The sequence below is a fragment of the Colletotrichum siamense genome (assembly GCF_013390195.1).
Source record: "Colletotrichum siamense strain Cg363 chromosome Unknown KSG_Cg363_contig05, whole genome shotgun sequence".
Classification (NCBI taxonomy): Eukaryota; Fungi; Ascomycota; class Sordariomycetes; order Glomerellales; family Glomerellaceae; genus Colletotrichum; species Colletotrichum siamense.
The window spans coordinates 2031440-2051729 of record NW_023501018.1 but is presented as its reverse complement, the minus strand read 5'-3'; the positions used below and the strand labels follow the sequence as shown (position 1 = coordinate 2051729).

General features: G+C 58.2%; 2 protein-coding genes across 2 annotated transcripts; both read left to right on the top strand.

Moving 5' to 3' along the window:
- Positions 1–213: 213 nt before the first annotated feature.
- On the top strand, positions 214–1090 carry CGCS363_v008141 (Uncharacterized protein; the record flags this gene model as incomplete). The annotated part of the gene is made up of 3 exons (XM_036639990.1): positions 214–486; positions 536–868; positions 914–1090. The coding sequence occupies 3 exons, from the start codon at positions 214–216 to the stop codon at positions 1088–1090; spliced, it is 783 nt and encodes a 260-aa protein (XP_036493916.1).
- Positions 1091–16709: 15619 nt separating this feature from the next.
- Sp2 (Transcription factor Sp2) lies at positions 16710–18941 on the top strand (the record flags this gene model as incomplete). Its single annotated transcript, XM_036639989.1, has 2 exons — positions 16710–17211; positions 17614–18941. 2 exons carry the CDS (start codon positions 16710–16712, stop codon positions 18939–18941), a joined length of 1830 nt encoding a protein of 609 aa, XP_036493917.1.
- Positions 18942–20290: the final 1349 nt, after the last annotated feature.

The window sequence follows — 20290 nt, the reverse complement described above, 5'->3', positions numbered from 1 at the left end:
CCGGACCCCCATCCAATGAACACCGGACATCGGCCAGTCGTCTGCCGCACCCCGACATCACCGTCCCCGATCCCGGCACTAAGGTGAGGCATCACGGATCATAGAACCGGGTCTTTCGTTTTCTTCCGGGCTTCCTACTCATGAGCGTGATTGACGGCTGAAGATGGTCCTGGGTTCATGGCTTGCATTTGAATGTTTATCATGACCACCACCATGACATCCGGATTTGCTCCTGTTGTTACCCCAGCACTGATGGCTTCTATAAGATGCCGGCCGCACATCCCCAGGCACTCCTGGTACTTCATCGCAGCAACGACCCTGATGGTTCTCAATCGTCCCGACGAGATCCCCAAAGTCTACAAGCATGTCATGGGACACGGTGTCGGGCCTGGTGATGATATACCCGGAGCAGACGAGCAGCTCATGATGTCGAGAAAGTTGAGAGAGGCCCTCGTAAAAGCATCTGCCGTTGGAGGTCTACCCAAGGTATCCCTGAGAAAGAGGTTGAAGGGGGGCACTCGCTGACGCTGGTCAGGCAATAAACTCGCTCATGGAATTGAAGAAGGTGACACCGGATCACCTCCTAGATGAGCCATGCGACGGTGACTCCAACGCCGTATCGCCCACGGCGCGGCATCGAGATGTCCACGCTACACCCGCGTCAAAGATCATCGAGCGTGGGCAGCAATTCTGGAACAACATTTACGGGAAGATTTCTAGACGGATCCTGAGCCAGCTGGACAGGTCCGGTACGGAGGACCTGGGCCTGACGGCACGGCTAATGTATGGATATATTCTGAGCAACACCAACGTGCTGTCCCCCGTGGAAACGTCATACGTGCTCATTGCCGGGCTCATCCCCCAGGATGTAAGTCAGATGCCGCTGGGTTTAGGACCATCCTGACAACGACAGGTCAACCCACAGCTCAAGGGCCATTTGCGAGGCGCTCTCAACAACGGGGCGACGGCGGACGAGGTGAGGGCTGTGAGAGGCATCGTCATTGAGATCTGCGAAGCCTCGGGTATGAAGCAACTTGGCGAGGATGTGCCAGGCGGCTGGGGATGGCGCAGTGAGGTTGCAACGATTTGACGCTGGACGGTCTTTGGCGAGGCCGGACGTCGAAACGACTGCTCCATTTGGCCAGAGCAGTCCGCCTTGCCAGCAACTCACCCCATGGAAGCCCTGTCAAAGGATCACACACTGCATGTCCCGCACATAGGCTCATGAGGCTCAAGACGCCAAACAGCTTTCCGCGGCGGAAGCTAGTTCCGCAATAAGCGAGGACAGAGACGATTGGCATGGAGGGGGGAGGAGGTGGTCCAGGCCAGGTTATCTGGTCCACCACCACTGGCACCTCAGGGTCTGTGTCATATGTGATATTGTGCTCCCGTGACGATAGACCGTGGTACGATTCAGCAAGAAGCGGCAAGCATGGGTGGTAGTTGCCGGCGCGCATATACGTAGTTTGGTACGGCCGTAGGCAGCTGCATATGGGACTTGTATCGAAGTTGTCTCCGTAGGCGCACCCGTAACGAGCGATAGGACGAACATGGGGAAGACAGGACAGGCCTGCCACGGTCCATGCAGTGCGCCCCTGTCGAGATTGGCGCCGGGTTTCTGAGCCACCAAATGGGTTCGGCCGTGGAGAGCAGCGTCGCAGCGGCAGCCTGACCGAGTAGCGGGGACGCGGTCGGTAGGAGCCCTGTTGGACTGTCGACAATCCATGACGGAGGCAGAACACCACAGCTGAAGGCATCACCACGATCGGCCAATGTCACGGAGTGCGATTAACAATGCGAGGGCGCTCGCGAAGGCACAAAGAGGCATGGGCTCGATGTAACGGCACATCACTAGCTGCAAAGATGCCCCTGCAGCGCGTCTGGCAGACGTCGTTCTGCTTGGCTACCGTCAGGGTGGTGGTGGAGAGAGAAGAAGTGAGGGAGCGGAAGACCAGCCCGCGCCCCAGGCTCCTATCAAAGCTCGGCATAGGTAGGTTGCGAGAAGAAACAATTGACAGCGTTGGCGTGCTGATCTTCCCGGCGGGCAGGGAGCAGGGAAGAGGGTTGTTCATCAGTCCCGTCTGCAAAGGCACTCGTACGAATACAGAAAATGGAAACGGGGGCTGGTGGCGCCACGGGAGGGGTTGCTTCGGGGAGGTGGTCGGCGACCATCTCGCAGCAATTAATCTCGGAAGGCTTGTCGTCCGGGACAGCACCCCTGTGCCATGCACTCACTCAGTGCTCTCTCTCCCCCCAAGAGCCAATGGAAGTTCAGTGACAAGTTCAGTGATCACTCGTCAGCGGTCTTGGAGAACGAACGACGACGACACGAACCAAAAGCCAGCCCAGCCCGACGGCAGCCGCGATTTGCTGATGCCTGTCATTGGGCTGGGCGATGTCGAGCAGCGTAGGTCGGGTCCAGCAAACAAGGGTCCGTTCCTTCTCGACGCCCCCGGATCGTCGCCGTGTGCTGCTGTCTCCCCCCTCCGTGCCCGCAGGACAGAGCAGGACAGCGCTGCCTGGCCGTCCGTCCCGCACTGCGATCCGTCTTTGTCTTCGGTGGTGGATGCAGAGGAAGAAACTATTGATTCCAACTCGTGGCGATCACCACAACGGCCCTCGCCTTCGCCGTCTTCGCTGACCTCTGCTCCAGCAACGGCATCCCGTCGCAGCCGACTGGCCGCTCTACGCTCGCTCGCGACCCTGTCCCCAGTCCAGTGCCTTCCTTGCCTCGGTAAGTGGTATTCTTCTGCCTCATCTGGCATCCGTCGGAATCTGGCAAGCCTGGGCTGTCGGCACCGGGCACCATCTCCGACCTGGCGATATCGCAGGGCCACATCGCAGAGCTAGCCCGACCTTTGCTCAACTCAACCTCCCCCGCCGCGCCTTCGACCCCTGTGCACTCTCGCCACACGTGGTTCTGGGGTCCATCTAGAGCCCTTTGGGCAACTTGAAGCCGTCTGGTGTGGCATTCGTCCAGCTCGAGCCGTCGTCGGGGCGGCGGCGTGGCGTCGCTCGAAACCCGCTGCGCGGGTCAATGAGCTTGTCTATGAGACCCGTTTGTAACTTGTAACCTTGTTTACCCGCCTGCCTTTCTTTCTTGTTCTCTTCCTCCTCAATGGGGCATAACGAGCTAGGGAGCCAGTCGTCTCCTCTTGGCACCTTCACTCTCGCCTTACCCAAAACACCACCGCGCTCTTGGACCGTGGCCTCGCCCCGGGCGCCTTACGCCTCGCACAGGCATAGAAGCCAACATCAGCATTCATACACAACGCACAACGCACACGCCCTAGCTGGACGAGCACCGCATCTTTCAGAGTCTAGGCCCTCGAACGGCATGGCTGCAGGGCCATTGGACACGGAGAGGGTGCGTTGGACTGAACACAAGCTACTGGCCGCAGGGCCGCGCCGCCTTTTTGCTGGGATGACCAGTCCCGCCGGTCTGGATTCTCGTCCCAGCATTTTGGTATGGCAGCCAGTAGCTTACAACGCTGGGATCTCGCATTGTTCTGAACGCCCGCCCGCCCGCGCCCCTCGAGATCTGGTGAACCCTTTCTTCGCGAACGGCGGTAGATTGGCCTACGCCTCCCGCTACCAACTCCCAGCCCCAGACCACGACAAGTGTCGTGAGCTGACGATGGTGCGTGATGTTGCCGAAGCATCACCAGGCGTAAGAGCCCCGCCGCGGCCCTCGAGAGAAGAGACCGACCCCCCACAAAGAACCGCACATGGGGACATCCAAACTGGCTCAAGATGGCATCTTCCGCGCCGCGGTCTCGTGACGAGCCTGCAGAGCTTACTGGCGACTTTTTGCCACATTCTGCTTCTAGCCCTTGCAGCAACGTCAAGTGATGCTCTTTTTGCTAAGGGTCGCGGAAAGACTTGAGCCGGCAGCACAGTTATGCCGCGAGGCTGCAGGGTCGTCTCAAACTTTCGGTGAGATATTGCCCGCGGCGGAGTTTTCTGGGAATTCAGAGGGCTTCCACGCCGTCTGACCATCACGGCGGCTACAGCGCTTGCGCGGTCTGGGCAGCCGTCGTGCTCCAGGACCAGAAGTCGTACTGAAAGACACCCATTTGTCCCTCAGCCCCTCCGAGCACTACGTGGAGAAGGCTGTGGATGCAACTGTCGCATATGCGACCTGGTTGGTTAGGTGATTGACTTGAAGAAAGCACCTGCCACCGGGCCAGCCAAATGACCTGCGCCTCTATGCAGAGGATACATCCAAGGCAGTTTGTAGCAGCCTCGATATCAGCGACCGTTGGAAGACGCGGGTAGGATCGAAGGCGGGCAAGTCCAGCTTATTTGCTAGCAGACCTTAGAGCAACGCCGCCTGCATTGGTTCGGGCTGATCGACGAGCATCAAATTTTGTACACAGGAAGAGTAGCAAATCCAGGAGTACCTGTTGCGCGACTACCAGCATCCCAGAGGGTAAAATGTCGTCTTATCACTGTGTTCAAGGTGCTGTGCACTCAAGTGCGGTTGTGCGAGGAAGCAGAATGCCGATGCTGCGAGGCATCGTCGAGAGGTAGTAGCCTGTAGCAGAGTCCGCGCAGATGATCAGATTGCTCCCGCTCCGTACCCATCCCGGTGGTGCGGTTTCACGGCGCCTTTCTGCACCGCGATGGCGGCCGAGGATACGATGTCAAACCCCCCACACCAATCTGCGACTAGAGTTATGGTGGTGGTGGTGATGAACGCAACAGCTGGGGCGTGCAATTCAACAAGTCGGCCCAGGACAGGAGGCCATGCGAGATGAGCCCCTCAACAACTGGAGTGAAGCCATGGCACCAAATGTCATCTCAATCGGTCTGAGAAGCCGGCCAAGCCCGGCCTCAGGTGAAGCTCAACATCAGTGACCAGGCTACTGAATGGTCGATGTAACGGCGACGTGGTCAAGCCGGTCTGGCCGTCCTCTCGAGGCTCACCGCTGCGAGCGCAGGGAGACAGGAAATTCCGGATAACCTGTCGAGCGCAGTCGATCATGATGTATTGGTTCTGCCTGCGAAATGCGGATGCTTTGGTATCACATCATGCCGTCCGCGCTGAGAGAGGGGGAGAGAAGAAAAAAAAAAAAGGGCATCTGTCTGATATGTCGATCATTATTCAACCCAAACCTCTCCTCTGATGTCGTATCTGATCTACAGAGTTTCCACGGTACAGGGGCAACGGGACAGGGGTATATCCCTGCCGTCAGCTCGCAACTTGCAAATACGCCAAGCCTAGTTGGGAAAGCGTGCATGCTGCAATAGCGGCCGCGGCGAGACAAATCTCCAGCGTCGGCCTATCACGAAGGGTAGAGGGCGCGGACGGACGGCACATCTCAGCGTGCAAACGGGTCGTAGCTGCGAGAACCCAGAGGCCATTGGATTCTCCATCTCTTTCTCCCCCTTGCCTACCTATCACCGGGCCTCCGAAAACAGCGTTGAGTGTTATGTTCTCCCGTTGCGCGGTGGTGTTGAATCTGGAGGCACATAATGGTGGGCAATGAATGAGACGAACGGCGCACGTCATGCCACACACACACACACACACATATCACACACACCATAGCGTATTTGTAGATGGAGGGGGAAAGAAAAAAAAAAGGCAAATGAAACCTAGCCACTGGCCGGCGTTCAGTGTCATCGAAGCCCACTGTTGCAGAAGTACTCTGCAGATGGATCTCTCCTTGGCCGGCCAATGGCGCTTCGTTTCGTTCCTTTCCGTTACCCTTTTTGACTCTCGTTTAGCCTACCCGCAAGAGAGATGATGGCCGGCTGGCTTCTTGCGTGCCTTTGTGCAGGGAATGAGACGTGAAGGCACCTCAACCTCAGCCTGCACCTACGGACACCTGGGTAGGTTCCCACTGTCGAAGAACGGGCATGTCCAAGGTTTTGCTAGCGGTTACCCTGTAGGTAGCGAGGGTTCTAGAGGGGTCCGAACAACCCAAGGCACGGGCAGTGAAGCAGTCCAAACTGTGTCTGGAATGAGTGCCTTGTGGCCCACTAATCTGCCCACGCTTGTCATGCGTGTGTTCGGAGTTTATCTCGTTTGGGGTTAAAGATAGAAACCTTGATTTGACGCGTGTGGGGTCGTCCCTTTCATTGTTTTTTTTTTCCTTTTTGCTGCTGCCTCCAATGTCCATGGACCATGAACATCCCCCGTCCAATGACGGGAGGCGTCTCCTCTCAATATCGCCTGGCGCGCTCATCTTCCCCCCCACTTCCACCTGTCGCGGCGTCCACCCCCCCTGGTCTTTCATCTCAGTGCTCTCAGTGGAGACAGCATGGGACAGGCTTCCTTACCTAAGGTAGATACGTATCTCGACCTCAAGCCACGAGAAACCCTCGGTCCTGGAGCTAGTCGGCGGACGACGTGCTTGGCGTCCAAACGATCTAGCCCCAAAGTCAGACTTGCTGCGTAGAAATCTCAGGGTCTCCTGGCTTGCCCAAACGCAGACAGCCCGAAACCCCAGGGCGCCATCGGCGAAGCTTTGGGGCGGACGCCTTCGTCTGTGTTCGTCCTGCGTCCCGGCGTTGGCCCCCAAATGCGTGCAGAAGCAGCCCGTCTCTCCTCTAGCACCGCGATGCGAGAGACGGCCCTCGACTGGCGCGAGCCCGCCGCATCGCTCAAAGGGGCGCCACTCACAGCACAGCCAAACCGTCGTCCCAGGAGTCTGGTTGCTGCGCGCCATGTCCCGCTTGCTTTGGCTGGCAGCTTGCGTAGATGCCGCCGGTCCGTCACAAGCCATTGCGGCACGGGCAAAACCGTTGACCAACCCTGGCAGCCCATGCCCGCAATCGTAGACAGGAAGTACAGATACACCTGGGCCGTGATGCTGGCTGCTGGCCATCAGAAGTGAACAGACACTGGACTGGCCAGGCAGACTGGCCTAGACTTGGCCGACGTCGCAACGAGCCATGGAGACCGGAGTGGCCTCTCGACTGGGAATCGCGACTGACGAGGTGCAAGCGAGCACTGAGCATCGACAGCATCCATGAGCAGACAAGTCATGTGCAGCATGTGTGGTTGTGTGAGGTGGTTTCCTTCCCCGTCCCCATCCCCGTTCCCTGGGCGGTGCGGCGGCACAGGTGCATCTGTCGCGGCCACCAATCACAAGTGTTCCTTCCGCCCCGCCTTGCCCGCTCCCTTTCCCAACTTCCCCGTCCACCAAGACAGCCCGACCTAGGCTCCTTTCGGCCTGGCTCTTGGGAATTCTCGTTTACCACTTCTTCTTTGGAACAAGCGCCTTTGCTCCAATCCGCGAGGCAGGGTCCTGCCATGTGAGATCTGCGGAATCCAGAGAAACGGGTCCGCCACCGCTCGATTCGCTTCCCCAAACCCTGCCGTCCATCAAGCGTCACCCCGGCTCGGTCAGAGGCGGGAAAACACCACCAGCACCAGCACCAGGGCCAGTGTGTTGAGCCCTGCTAGCCAAAGTTGGATCTTGTTTATTCGATACAGAAAAGCAATAGCAGCCCGTCTTACTGCTCTGGGTTTGCAGAATCGTCAGGCGGAGGCACCTCGCAGGGATGGCGCCTCACGATATGCCTGGGGAACGAAGCGGTATGCGGTCAGTCCATCAATTGTTTTGTTTGTGAGGCATCCCGTCTTCTTTCACGCAGCACACCCCGTGGGCAAGTCATTCCCATGCTGACTGCGTACCTGGGTGATACAGTCCTAAACCAACGGCGATTATTGTGTTTGTGTGAGATTGTTGCCCCCGCCTCCGACCATAGGCAGTGGCCCGGGTCTCACCTTAAACGTGCGTTCCAGCAGCGTTTTTGACATTCGAGAAGTCAGTCAGCATGGTGATCTCCGGCTGTTTCGCGGAGTTCCACTTTTGGTCAGTCCGTTCAGTTGGACGGAGTGAGGGGAATGACGGCGTCTTGGCCCATGCGTGTCTTCATTCCGCGGCATATGAGGAAACCGGTGCTGCACGTCGGCGAGCGTAGGCTGAGGCTACTCGGGCTACTCTCCTCTAGCCCCTCCTCTCACGCCTACGCTGTTCCGCACAAAGTATGGCGGCAGTCGAGCAGCGGCGGCCAGCATCTCCACAAGACGTTTTCCTCGCCTCGGCGCACTTCTCAGAGGCCTCAACTGAAAATTGTATCCGTTAGGTTAGGTACGCTATCCACGATGAGTCTCCACCTGCCGCTATTCCGTTCGGCGAGCCCGATCTTGGCACCCTTGACAATCCACGACTACGGTCTACGCAGCACGTAGGTATGGACGGTCGCCTACCGGCCAATAAGAGACTTCCGTTTCACGGCCAATCAGCGAGCAGGAATCACCGCTTGGCCTTGCTACGCCTCTTGGTGCCAAAGCCGGTCCGTTGCCGCGCTTTTCTGTGGCACAACCCCTGGCGGAGATGCCAATGGAAGGGGGAAAGTAGGCTAGGAAAGTGCGGCAAAAGTAACAATGACGATGCCAATGTCGGGCAAGCGAGTGGGTTTGCGAGAGTCCGTTTTGGATAGACATGAAGGGTCCTCGCAACAGCATGGCGAGTTGAGAAAGGATCGGGCCCGGGCAGCATGGCATGGGGGTTGGAAGCCGTCTGGTAGGTATGCGAAGGGCGTTGCTTTCTGGTCTGTGAGGTTCTGTAAGGTAAGGTTGGGTACCTCGCACAAAGCCCGACTACCAAGACAAGACGCTATACCAAGTGCAAGCCAAGCGCCACGGCAGAAGCAGAGCAGAGGGCTCTGTATGATCCGAGACAGTTCGGAGAGAAAATGGAAGCCCCCCAGACTGGTCCCTGCTCGATTTTTGGGTGCCCAACGTGCTGCCAAACCTTGCGCCTTGGCCGTGAACCCAGATTGCACTTATTGGTGACGGGATATGACGAGACACGACCACACCGGTCAAGTCGAGACTGAAGAAGAAATCGACAACAGAGGAAAGACTCGAGGGTGAGGCTATCGCACAGCTTGCCGAATTAGGAAGTTACATGGTCCGTGCTGAAAACCCGGCAAGGTGGGCTGCCATTGGCAGGCAGTGACCAGTGACCAGTGACCAGTGACTGCACCTACCCACCCACACACCGCGCAGCCGTCCCTGCCTGTCGTCGTCCCGCCCGTCCTGTCCCAAGCATTCGGATGATGGGTTGTGTGTGTGTGTGTGTGTGTGTACCTACCTTACTGCATAGGTAGGATGTGTGTGCAGCGCCCATGTCTCCTGCATGCTGCATCATGTGGCCGTCTCTTCCCGTTCTTGCTCTCCCCTCCGATCTTGCTTGGGTGGTCAACCCTGTGCCAAACGAACAGGACAGAACAGGGCAGGGCCGGAGGGATGATGGAGGATCTCCCATTTCCGCAGCGGAACCTCGCGCCGCTGCAGTCTCTCCCAGCAAACATGCGCACGCCTACGAGTACCTTCCTTACCCCGGCGGGGAGGAGGAGAATGAGGCGTGAAAGGCAAGGGCCAAAAGGACTGCACCTTCTGGCGAGGTTGCATCCATCCCTTTCACGACTCTCTCATTGCAGGGGAGTTGCGGTCGGTAGGCCAATGAGGCAGCCTATCCAGTTGATACGTGCCTTGCCCAAGCAAGCAAGCAGGCAGGCAGCTACAATTGGGCGGTAAGTACCACCTTTTGGTAAGAATACTCTGTACAAAACAAAAGCACACCTAATACCTAATACGGATACCTAGGTAGGTTTATTCCCCTGGCTGTCTTCCCTGCACCTGCCTCCTCTGCAACCTGCAAGCTGCACTGCGATGGCAGGCTCAGCCCTATGCTTCCAAGCCCGTCCCGGCTGCCAGGCTAGCCCGCCGCTCTCCCTGGCGAGTCTTGCTGCCCTCCGTCAGCCACACCTGCCCACCTGCCATACTGCATAGTAGGTATCATTGGAACACAATCCCTTGGTCGGGTAGCTGCTTTTTTTTTTTTTTTTTTTTTGCTGGCTTCCCTCCCGTCTTACCTGCTGCCGGATTGGCAATCGCCCGCGAGACAGCCTACTAAGGTAGTGTTGCACCGCTGGCCGCGATGCGACTCCTGCTCCGCCCGAGTATTGCTTTGCGCATCGCAACCATGGTCCAGAAAAACGAAGCATCCCAAGCAAGCATCACAATGAGACCGCGATCGCCATCCACACAGAGACCGGTCTAGCCTTCTCTCATCAATCATGCACCCCGTCGCAACGAGTCTCCCACGGACGTTTTGCTTGAGATAGTTGTCTACGGACTGTCCAGACGCATTGCATCTCATCCCATCGAGATCGTCCCATCGCATCGCATCGCCTCGTCCCATCTCCCACATGACGGCTCAGATACCTGCAGGGTCACATCGCACGTCTATGCTCTACTTGCCTGCTTCGCGCTTACCTACGCAGTTATTGATATCATTGCTTACCGGCTTTCTTTGCCAAACCCTTCCGACCCCTGTCTCGATAGATCCCTCTGCGAGGCACACCTGCGCCTCTCATTCGTCCTCATTCGCCGTCATTACCCCCTAAGTCCTTGCTGGCCCGGCTAGCATCGACCAACATACGGTCCCGTCGGTCGGCAGTCGTGATTTCCATCTCTCCGGACACGGCTGTCGTCCCCTCCTGGCCAGAGTGGACGAACAGTCCGAGGACAAATGCCCCTATTCTCTACAGATTTGCACTTTCACGGTAGCCAATAGCATTCTGGCGAGGCGTCGGCATGGCAGGCCGCAATCAGCCAACACTGAGCCAGTGTAACGGACGCTAAAATGGCCGCCAGATACCTGGTGCCGGGTCGCCCAGTCAGAGAGCCAGAACCATTCCCGCCCGCTTCTGCCTCCAACATGTTGTTCTCCCTGCATTCGATGCAAATTTCACCTGGTCCTCACTTGCGTCAGAATGTTCACCGCGCTCTGACACGCATATTCGGCCCCTGAATCCAAGCAGCACGAAAAGGAAGCGGAAGCGACCCCGTCGGACGACAGCGAGGCATCATCTCCAATAGCCCGGTTCAGTCGTCGTCCGCAGGGCGCTTTACTCTGTAGGGCTGGGCCGCCCTGGACGCCTCTGTCGGGACGTGACCATGTACATACACGCTCGCAGCAAATTTTCGAGATGCCCGGCGGCGCTGGAACAAGTTCCCAGCACGCGGTACTCGACGGGTAGCTGGGCGGCACAGGAGCGGCATATGTCGCTGCTGCATGTCTCTTCATCAACGCCGGCCGGCTGGTTACACTCCAACGACGGCGCCGGCATCGCTCCTGTGTGTTCTGGCCACCTCCGCACGAGACACACGAGGACCCTGACTGCGAGTTCAGCAAGCCACACGGTGAACCGTAGAACGAATGCATGCAACGGGCCTGAGGCTCCGGCGACTTTGCTTTGATTCGCCCACTCTTGTCGACTCTGGCTCAAGTCTTATTTCGCAAGCTGCTTTGTCTGAGGCACCGACACGCGAGTGCAAAGATTCGATGACGCCTGCAAACGCCCTAGAACAACCCGTAAGCGTGCCAAGACAGAAACCATGAGGCCCGCTCGGCATGTTCCTGGAGCGCTGCGCGCGATAGTCTCGGACGGCTCAGAGGCGCCAGCCCGGGACGCCATATCGGATGGCAGTCTTGGATCCCGGCGAGCACCGCGTCGGTCGACCCTCTTCGACGAGGACACGCTTGCACTGGCCGGAGCGAACCTGCACGCCTTTGACGCAGACTTGTTGGGAGGCTGCCAGCGTTCGTGGCATGGCCGCAACCATTCCGTGCATGATGGACGATGCCGTCGCGGAGAGAACCTAGGACGGGGCCTTTCACCAGATGGAGACATCTATAGTACATGACAATTATCGACATGATGCTATGTTTGATGACCGCAGGGTTCCTGGGAGACAGGAACTCGTGTCGGTAAGGCGCATCCATGTTTCCCAGGAAAGCGGGATGGAGTCACGCAGCCTGGGTACCGCTACGTGCCACGGGCATGAAACATTGGTGGACGACAAAGTCACTGAATACCGCCGTCACCCATGCTCTTCTCTGGATGGCAGCCCTTGGCAAAAAGTTTTGGGTTCATCGGGGCTGGTGAACGCAAGCCGGGGTTGCACCGCCTCCCAAATTTCTTTTTAAAGATTTTGACTATCTCCACGACAAGGATGGTGCACAGCGTAAAGGAGCCAATCATGTGCTGCGTCGGGGGTCTTGGAGGGGAGAGCCACCACCATTCCTCTTTGGGCTTCATGTCTCGACGGACGCTGTTGTAGTGTGTGACGGCCCCGGCCACTAGCCCATGACGCGAGATGCTCGGGGCAGTAAGGTAGCGTGCGGGTTCTCGTCAAACGAAACGGCCTCTCGACGCGGTTACGTCTGGATTCGATTGAGATTACGAACCAAAAGGACTCTGCTTTCGACAGTGTCACTCCCCGGGAACCAGGGACCACGCGAGAACCATCATCGCGAAGTCTTGGCCGCCGCTGAGAGACACACCCGCTGCTATCTGTCTGGCCCATGCGGCAACGGCCGTAATGTCGAGCAGGCTAGCGGGATATTCATTCCAATATTCATCAATCACTCCAGAGTCCAGCATGGTGCCTAGTACGACGATGGGCAATTCTACTCTCCAGGCGCAATCTTGTTCGAAATGCACGATGCCACCTAGCAGCCGTCTTTCAACGACTCTTTGCTGCTGCCCTGGTCCGCCTCGTGCCTGAGACGAGCGAACGAGCAGGTGGTCACGAGGGACCGCCTCAAATGGCTGGAACAACAGCAACATGCGGCTATCTAGAAGCCAGAGTGTGAGCCACAATGGAAGGAGGCGCAAATGAAAAGTGTGGTGAAGCTTCGAGCTTGCGACTAGCTCGGTGTCTCACGACGCTTGGTGGCAGCAGAGAGTGAAGACTGAGAGAAGCATCCAATATCCACCACCAGCACAATCCGGGACCCCTCGGCCGCACATACGTTTCCCAAGGGTCCGGTTGCACCAAGATCAAGTCTCGGACGGGGCCACGAGCCATTGTGGCCATCGACTGGACGAAATACGCCCCCAGAGAGCGGTGCCGTGTTGCGCAGGCCTAGCGCGTTGGTGCTATCACCGATTGACTCTGGAACCTTTCCAACGTCTGAACCCTGACCAAGCCAACCAACCCAGCGAGCCGGATTGGGATGGCATCACAGACAAGAGACTCAGTTGCTGTTGACTGGTGAAACTCTATTCGGGAGCCGTGGCCATGGGCTCTCGGCCACGACGTTCTGTCTAGAACCACTGTCTGTGTCTATGGACTGAGATGCTCGATGCAGACCTTGGGCCGGCCGCTCGCTGTCTCTGCCAGTCGGACATGTGCGATACAAGCTTCCTCGCTCACCCAGGCGTTTAGGGTTCGATAGAATCTGGGTTGGCATGTTGCTGCCGTCTCGGGACGCGGCGATGCGAACAAGATGCTGACACGCAGCGTCATCCAACCCGGAAGGGAGGGCCAGTGACGTTTATTGGCCGGCGAGATAAACAGAGGCAGACAGACTGATGCGCAGAATCTCTCCGTCCGTACAGCGACCCAATGCCCTCGCGAGGAGGCACAGCCAGAATTGTGCTCTCTGCGACGACTGCGGAGACTGGCAAGTGGGAAGCTAGGGGGGACGGATAAGGCCGGGCTGTGCACACCAACAACTCGGCGGCGGCCGTGGCTCTTGGACCTGGGTGCTGCCATAATCTGCCAGCGTGGGGAGAGAAGGGGTTACGGTGATTGGGCTGCCCCAGGTTGCTAAATCGCGATGAGAGCGCAGTCAAGGTGCAGCGTGTGTATGTGTGTGTGTGTGTGTGTGAATAAAAATATCCCCCTGGAACTGCAGCAGTAAGCAACGCAACCTTTACCGCCGTGCCGCCAGAGCCTCCACAAAGCCGAATGCTTGGGTTTTCCTATTTCACATGACGAACCACTTTCGGAGAGGTTTATGCCTTTTTGAGGACGACGCACGCAGCAACCAGTTCAGAATAGGACCTCTACGAATACACACACTCACACCAGCCGCGCGACTGTCCATTGGCGCTAGCAAGAATCTGGTCATCTTTATCGAAAGGGGGGCTGTGGTTGTTGAGCGCAAGCTTCCTGGAGAGCATCATCATCCCATCGCATCATGCAGAAGACGGACGACCTATGTGCCTGCCTCATGCCCAATATTCTGGGTTTTCTTTTTTTGGGCGCTCACGTTGCTTTACCGCTATCATAATAGCATATGCAGGACATCGCGTGTCCCGCGTCGGTCCTGGAAATTTACGACTGGGTTTTACGAGGCCGTCGATGCGAGGAGTCGGAAAAAAAAAAAAAAGGACAGGAAAAAGAAAGTTTCGATTAGGCAGGACTCCAGGCGGCAGACTTTTGGCCCTGGGGCAGACCCGTCCACAATGCTACCTGCACGTTGGCGAGTGAAGATCCAATATCGCATGTTGCTAATGAGCAGAAAGCCAAGAAACATCCAGGAGTAGGCGCAAACGGCAAGTCTCTGGTCTGCCGGTGCTGTGCCGTGCAAAGGAGAGCGACTGGTTTCGGCGACATTGTCACGGATTACGGGCTTGATAGGCTTCATCACCACCACGGCATCCAATCCAATCCCATCCCTCATAAACTCAGAGCAGGCTCGGCATCCCGCGGCGGAGAGCGACGTGCCGGGCCTCCATCTGACTGGCGGGGATCCTATTGAGGTGAAGAAGACACTGGTCGTCCAGCAGGGCCCTGTGCAAGTCAAGTCAGGTCGTCATTCGGGCAAGGTTTGTACAGTATTTTTTCGCTCATTTGGCCCTCCTCCCCTCCCTGCTAGAGGTCTTGTCCTCGCACTCAGTGAAGGGCCTGCCCTGCCAGGGGGCTCACGCCAAAAAAGAGAGCGAGCGAGCGAGACAAGGGTCTGGACACAACTTGCCTACTTTGGAGCCACCCACCTGCACCCACCAGCCAAAGTATCCTGTACCAGGCTTATTTGTGCCAGGGGCGTCCAAAGGCCCAAGCTGCCGGGGTCTGGCGGGCCTCGCTGGCTGTCGTCCAAGGGGCGTTTGGGACCTGTTGTGCTGGGTGGTAGTGGGCGTGTGGCCTGTTAGTGGGAGGCCACCAGCCAGCCATGCGAGGTATCGAGTACCGCCGACCGCCGTGCGGAACCAGGAAACTGGACGACTCGCTTTCCGGGCCCAGTTGGCACTTGAAGGGTTCCTTTTCTCTGGACTACTTGCTGTCTGTCTCTGTCGCACACCACCGCGGCAGACGGGTCAGAGGCACGACGGATAGAAATGAGAGACCGGTTCAGAGACAGATCTTGGTATCCCGCATCGCTGGCAGAGACAACGAGCAGCAGGAGTGCATGTTGCAGGCAACCCGCACGCCCCTCTCCTGGAAGACAGAGAGTACATAATTGAAGACCGAGTCTGGAATGGGAGCTGTTTCGTGGCTCTGGTACCCGGCGTCGTTGCCAGTACCCGACCAAGTCGAGCCGGGCTAGGCCCATTTTCGTGCGTATCTGGGTGCTAAATGAGGTGTCCATTGAAGCAGAGCGAACAAGATATCAAAGTAGACGAAGACAGGGTCTGAGGAGGACGGACGGGCAGGAACAACAAGAACGAACTACGAAAAAGCCACCACTGTCCTCACCCACACCCGCACGTCCAGTGCACACCCATGTCGACAACACACACACGCGCACACCCACCTCAGTCTCTGTGCCTCTCTCGCACCCCCCCTTGCCAATCCACACACACACACACACACACACACACACACACACACTCACACCCCACCCCTGACCCCTGCTGCTTGTACCGCCTCTCTCGCTGCTGGTGCCGCTGCTTGCTTGCTTGCTTGTTGCTCTGCCCTACGAGTTCCTAGTGCAGGCCCTCCTCCCTCCGCCCCCTGGACGCCGGTCCCTTGCCAACTTCGACCTGGGTAGAGGTACTGCGTTGAGTGGAGGGCGATCCGCGTCCACCGAGTCCCAAGTCAAGTCCCCAAGTCTCCTCAAGGGCCATCAACAAGCAAGCCGTGGCTGTCGTCGACCCATGTGCCCCCCGGTCTGCAAGTTGTGCGTATGTCTCTCTCTGTGCCCTCTGTCGATACCAGGCGTGGCTTCGTGGCCGGTCTATATCAGTCGTGGGCCCCCAAGGCCTCTCCAAGATCGTTTCCCGCCCCCATCGGTCTTCATCTCTACAAGTCCCAGATCTTCGGTTCAAAAAAGCCTCAAAGCCAACGACAATCCTGTCTCTCACAGCTTGACAAGACGTACATCACTGTACACTCTCGCTCCAAGACAGCAACAGCAACAGCAACAGCAGCATCACCAAGGAGAGGTCGGGCACACAGCATCGTCCATCACACGGGAGCCAACTCGACCAAGAGCGTTATTAGACCAACCGGCTGCCTCACTGTGCCGTCTATAACACTTCTTCTCTGCACCTTGAAACCAACAAACATCATCGGGCTCTTCTGCCACTTACACGACTCTTTCGTTCGCGGCATCGGTACCTCACACGCGGAAACGCCGCGGGCATGAACATCGCTGCAGGTGCGCTTCCTCGGCCCCACTTGAAAGCAGGCGCAGCAGCACAGCACAGCGCAGCACAGCGCGCAGCACCCTCAACTCAGTGTTCGTTCAGTGTCAACTAACAAGAGGGCGAGCAGCAGAGTGACGTGACGGCATAACTCACTGTGTGGCTTTGCTTCGGCCAACGCGACAACACCTTGAACCCAACCAACGACCAACAACTCTATAAACAACACCAGCAGTCAGTCTGCGGAGTCGACCCGGCCACTCACAGCTCCAACAACAAAACCGACTTCATCCGCAACAATGGTCTCGATAGATCAGTCATATAACATGCTCCCCAAGCACCTGAGCTCCGAGCACGACGACTACATCCTCTACCCCGAGCCGCCCCAAGCAGTCTTCACCACCGCCCCCATGGAGATGACCATCCCTGCCAACGCCTCTTACATGTTCCCTACCTCCATGCCCATGGAGGCTTCTCCCGTCTACGAAAACAACTTCATCTACCAGGGACGCACCTCACCGAGCCTCTACGAGGACGGCGACTTCCAATTGCCCTCCTCCAACCTCTCCACCACATCGGCGCCCTCGGCGGCCTCATCCAACGTGGGCTCGCCGCAGTCACATCACGACCAGCCGGCGCCGGTGCCTGAATGGGCGCACCCCGGCATCGCTGTCACCCCGGGCATTGTGCCCCACGACTACTACAACACCACGGGTACTGAGTACTCTACCTACGCCGGCTCAGGTATGGAAGACTTTGCAGCTTTCGACTTTGTCAACACAAAGCCCCCGGGTTTCGTGGGTGAGTTGCAGAACGTCTCTAGAACCTCTCATTTCGCAGCCCCTCACCGGGTTTCCTTTTCTCCTTCGTCTTCTCCTTCTGCTGCTTCTGCTCGCGAGGCCGCCGCCGCTTGTCCACTGCGTGAGCCCGCCCTCATCTTGGACACCCGGCTGTCTTCGTCGCCCGAGTCTCCCGCGTCGCGCAAGTCCAGCGCGACCGCGGCCTTTGCGTCTCCCTCTACTTCTTTCTCTTCTCCTCCAGCGCCGGCTTGGAGCAATTCGCCAAAGACGCCGCGCGTTTCTACTTTTTTTTCTCAGAGCAGTGGCCACTTCGTCGCCCCTCTAGGTTCTTCTTGTTGGTTTTCCTCTGTCAAACCGCGCCATCCCTGCCGACGACTCAGTGCTAACCAGCCATTCCCTTCAGACCCTTCCCTCATCCACCCCGACATCAGCCGCCCAATGCCGATGCCGGGTTTTGATCCCAACTTCCACCACCCTCAGTATCCCGCATCGCCCGCCCTGTCCGCTTCGTCCCAATCCATGGTCCGCAACGGCAGCCAATCGCCTTTCATGCACAGCGGCTTCCAGCAGCAGTTCAGCCCCTACGCCACACCGGCCGACGCCCGCCGCCCCAGCCTCCACTCGTTCCCCTCCAACTATTCCGATGGCAACGGCTACAGCGGCGACGAGTCCAAGGAGAAGCAGCGATGCCCGCACTCCGAGTGCGGCAAGACCTTCAAGGACCTGAAGGCGCACATGCTCACCCACCAGAATGAGCGCCCGGAGAAGTGCCCGATCGTGACGTGCGATTACCACGTCAAGGGCTTCGCCCGCAAGTACGACAAGAACCGCCACACCCTCACCCACTACAAGGGCACCATGGTGTGCGGCTTCTGCCCCGGGTCGGGGTCCGCGGCCGAGAAGTCGTTCAACCGCGCCGACGTTTTCAAGCGCCACCTGACGGCCGTCCACGGCGTCGAGCAGACGCCGCCCAACAGCCGCAAGAAGAGCACGGCCGCCAGCAGCGGCAAGAAGCTCGCCGGCTACCCTCCCGACGCCACCGGCAAGTGCTCGACCTGCTCGCAGACCTTCTCCAACGCCCAAGACTTTTACGAGCACTTGGACGACTGCGTGCTGCGCATCGTGCAGCAGGAGGACCCCGCCGAGGCCATCAACGCCAAGCGCCTCGCCGAGGTCGAGAACGACAAGGACGTGCACCAGACGCTGGAGAAGAACCACCTCCCCACGCAGACGCAGATGCCGTCCACCGAGGAGGACGAAGACGAGGACATGGACGACGAGGACGACGAGGACAGCAAGCACCGCTTCAACTCGCCAACGAAGCGAAAGGGCAACCCCGTCAACGGCGTCCAAAAGTCGCGCGGCCTCACCCACTCCCGCGGCGGCGGCCCCATGCCCGTCAAGGCCAAGGGGCGCAAGAACCGCCGCGACTACCCCTCGTCGTGGGGCTTCGACAAGGGCCAGATGACGATGAAGAAGCGTGTCATGGCCGTCTTTGACGGCCCCCGCCGCCTGGCCAAGGACGACATGATGCTCTCCACGGACCACGAGGTGCGCATCAAGCTGGCGGACGGCAGCAACTACGTGACGGACCTGGACGTGCAGACGCTCAAGCGCGCCGAGGGCTTCCTCGGAGCCACTGACGACGAGAAGGGCCCGTGGATCTCTGACGACCCCACCGAGGAGCAGCTCAGGGAGATGCAGGCTGTTCTTGAGAGCTTTGAGCAGTAATGGAAGGCGGCGGAGGCATTGAAGTCATCAATATTTGTTTGGCATGCGGTACTATATCACGGAGCGGGAGGGCGGCGGAGGAATCTGTTAGAAGCATGGCTGGCGCACGCTTGTATGGATTTACGACTGGATTACGAAGAGGAAATCTGGTATGAGGACTCATGATTGGATGGCTTGGTTTACATCGCAAAAGGTGCTTTGGTTGATACCCTAACTCTCAAGAATTCTTGTCTCGATCAAGACAATCTTTCATCATCACTATGCATTCTCGTCGCCATTGGAGTGAAGTGTGTCTACTGCTGCCACTTGGGGTGGACCGACGACCGGCGGCCTAAGGACATGGTGATGGACACGATGCCGCGGACCCTGGCGACGAACCATGACCCCATTTGGGCATGTAGACGACGGCCGTATCCTCAGTGCAATAAACCAGTGCCAGGCAGCCATGATACCTGAAACATTCGACCCGCACGCTGCCCTGGTCGGCAGCCAGGTCACGGGGATGTATTCGTGGTTGGGACAGGTCTGGCCCTGGCGTCGGAGAGGAAACGCGAGACCGGGGCAGGGGAGATGGGAATGACTTCATCAAGCCGAATTGTGGTCGGGATCTGGGCTGGACCGGGAGGGAGGCCTGTGTGAAGATGACCCGTCGGGTCCAAGATCGAAAATAGCCCACCATGCATGCATGCGCAGTGAGTTATCCAATGTTTTTTTTTTGTGGTGGATGGTGGGTGGCAGCAGGCACAGCACGTTGTTGGTGTGCGCAGGGAGGCAATAATGCAGTTTTCCGGGTGCGGATTGGCGGGAGCGGGTGCGAGGCACAGCACAGCCTTCCGGTCTGACCGAATTGTGCCCAGTCGGATCGCGTTGTGAAGAGAAGTGGAGGCCCAGGAGCTTATCTAAGGTAATTCTTCCCAGGGATAAGGTAGGACGGATACACCGCCGATGGAGAACACCTCCTCCCTCAAAGTCGTCAGCGGGGTCCCAGGTCCCGGGGCGGTGCACCGCAGTCTTCTGCAGATGGATGCCCTGCAGGTGCGAAAGAAACAGCGGCGTGGCTATGTGGCTGTGGAGCGGCAGCATCCGCCTGGCGACCCACCGAAACAGGCACCTTGACCCGACGCTTTCGGGTCCGAGTCGGGAGTTGAGGCTCCTTCACTGCCTGGACATATTATGCGCTGTATTTGCGAGGATGGCAGGCCTGAGCCCCCTGTATTTATGCCGTCTTGCGGCTCAATCGCACCCCAGGGTTCTTGCCCACCTGCCCTGAGCTGTGGCAGTGTTTCCGCTGCCACCGCGCTGACAGCCGCCGCCTGTGGAAACGCTCTTCCAGCAACTGCCTGCCTGCC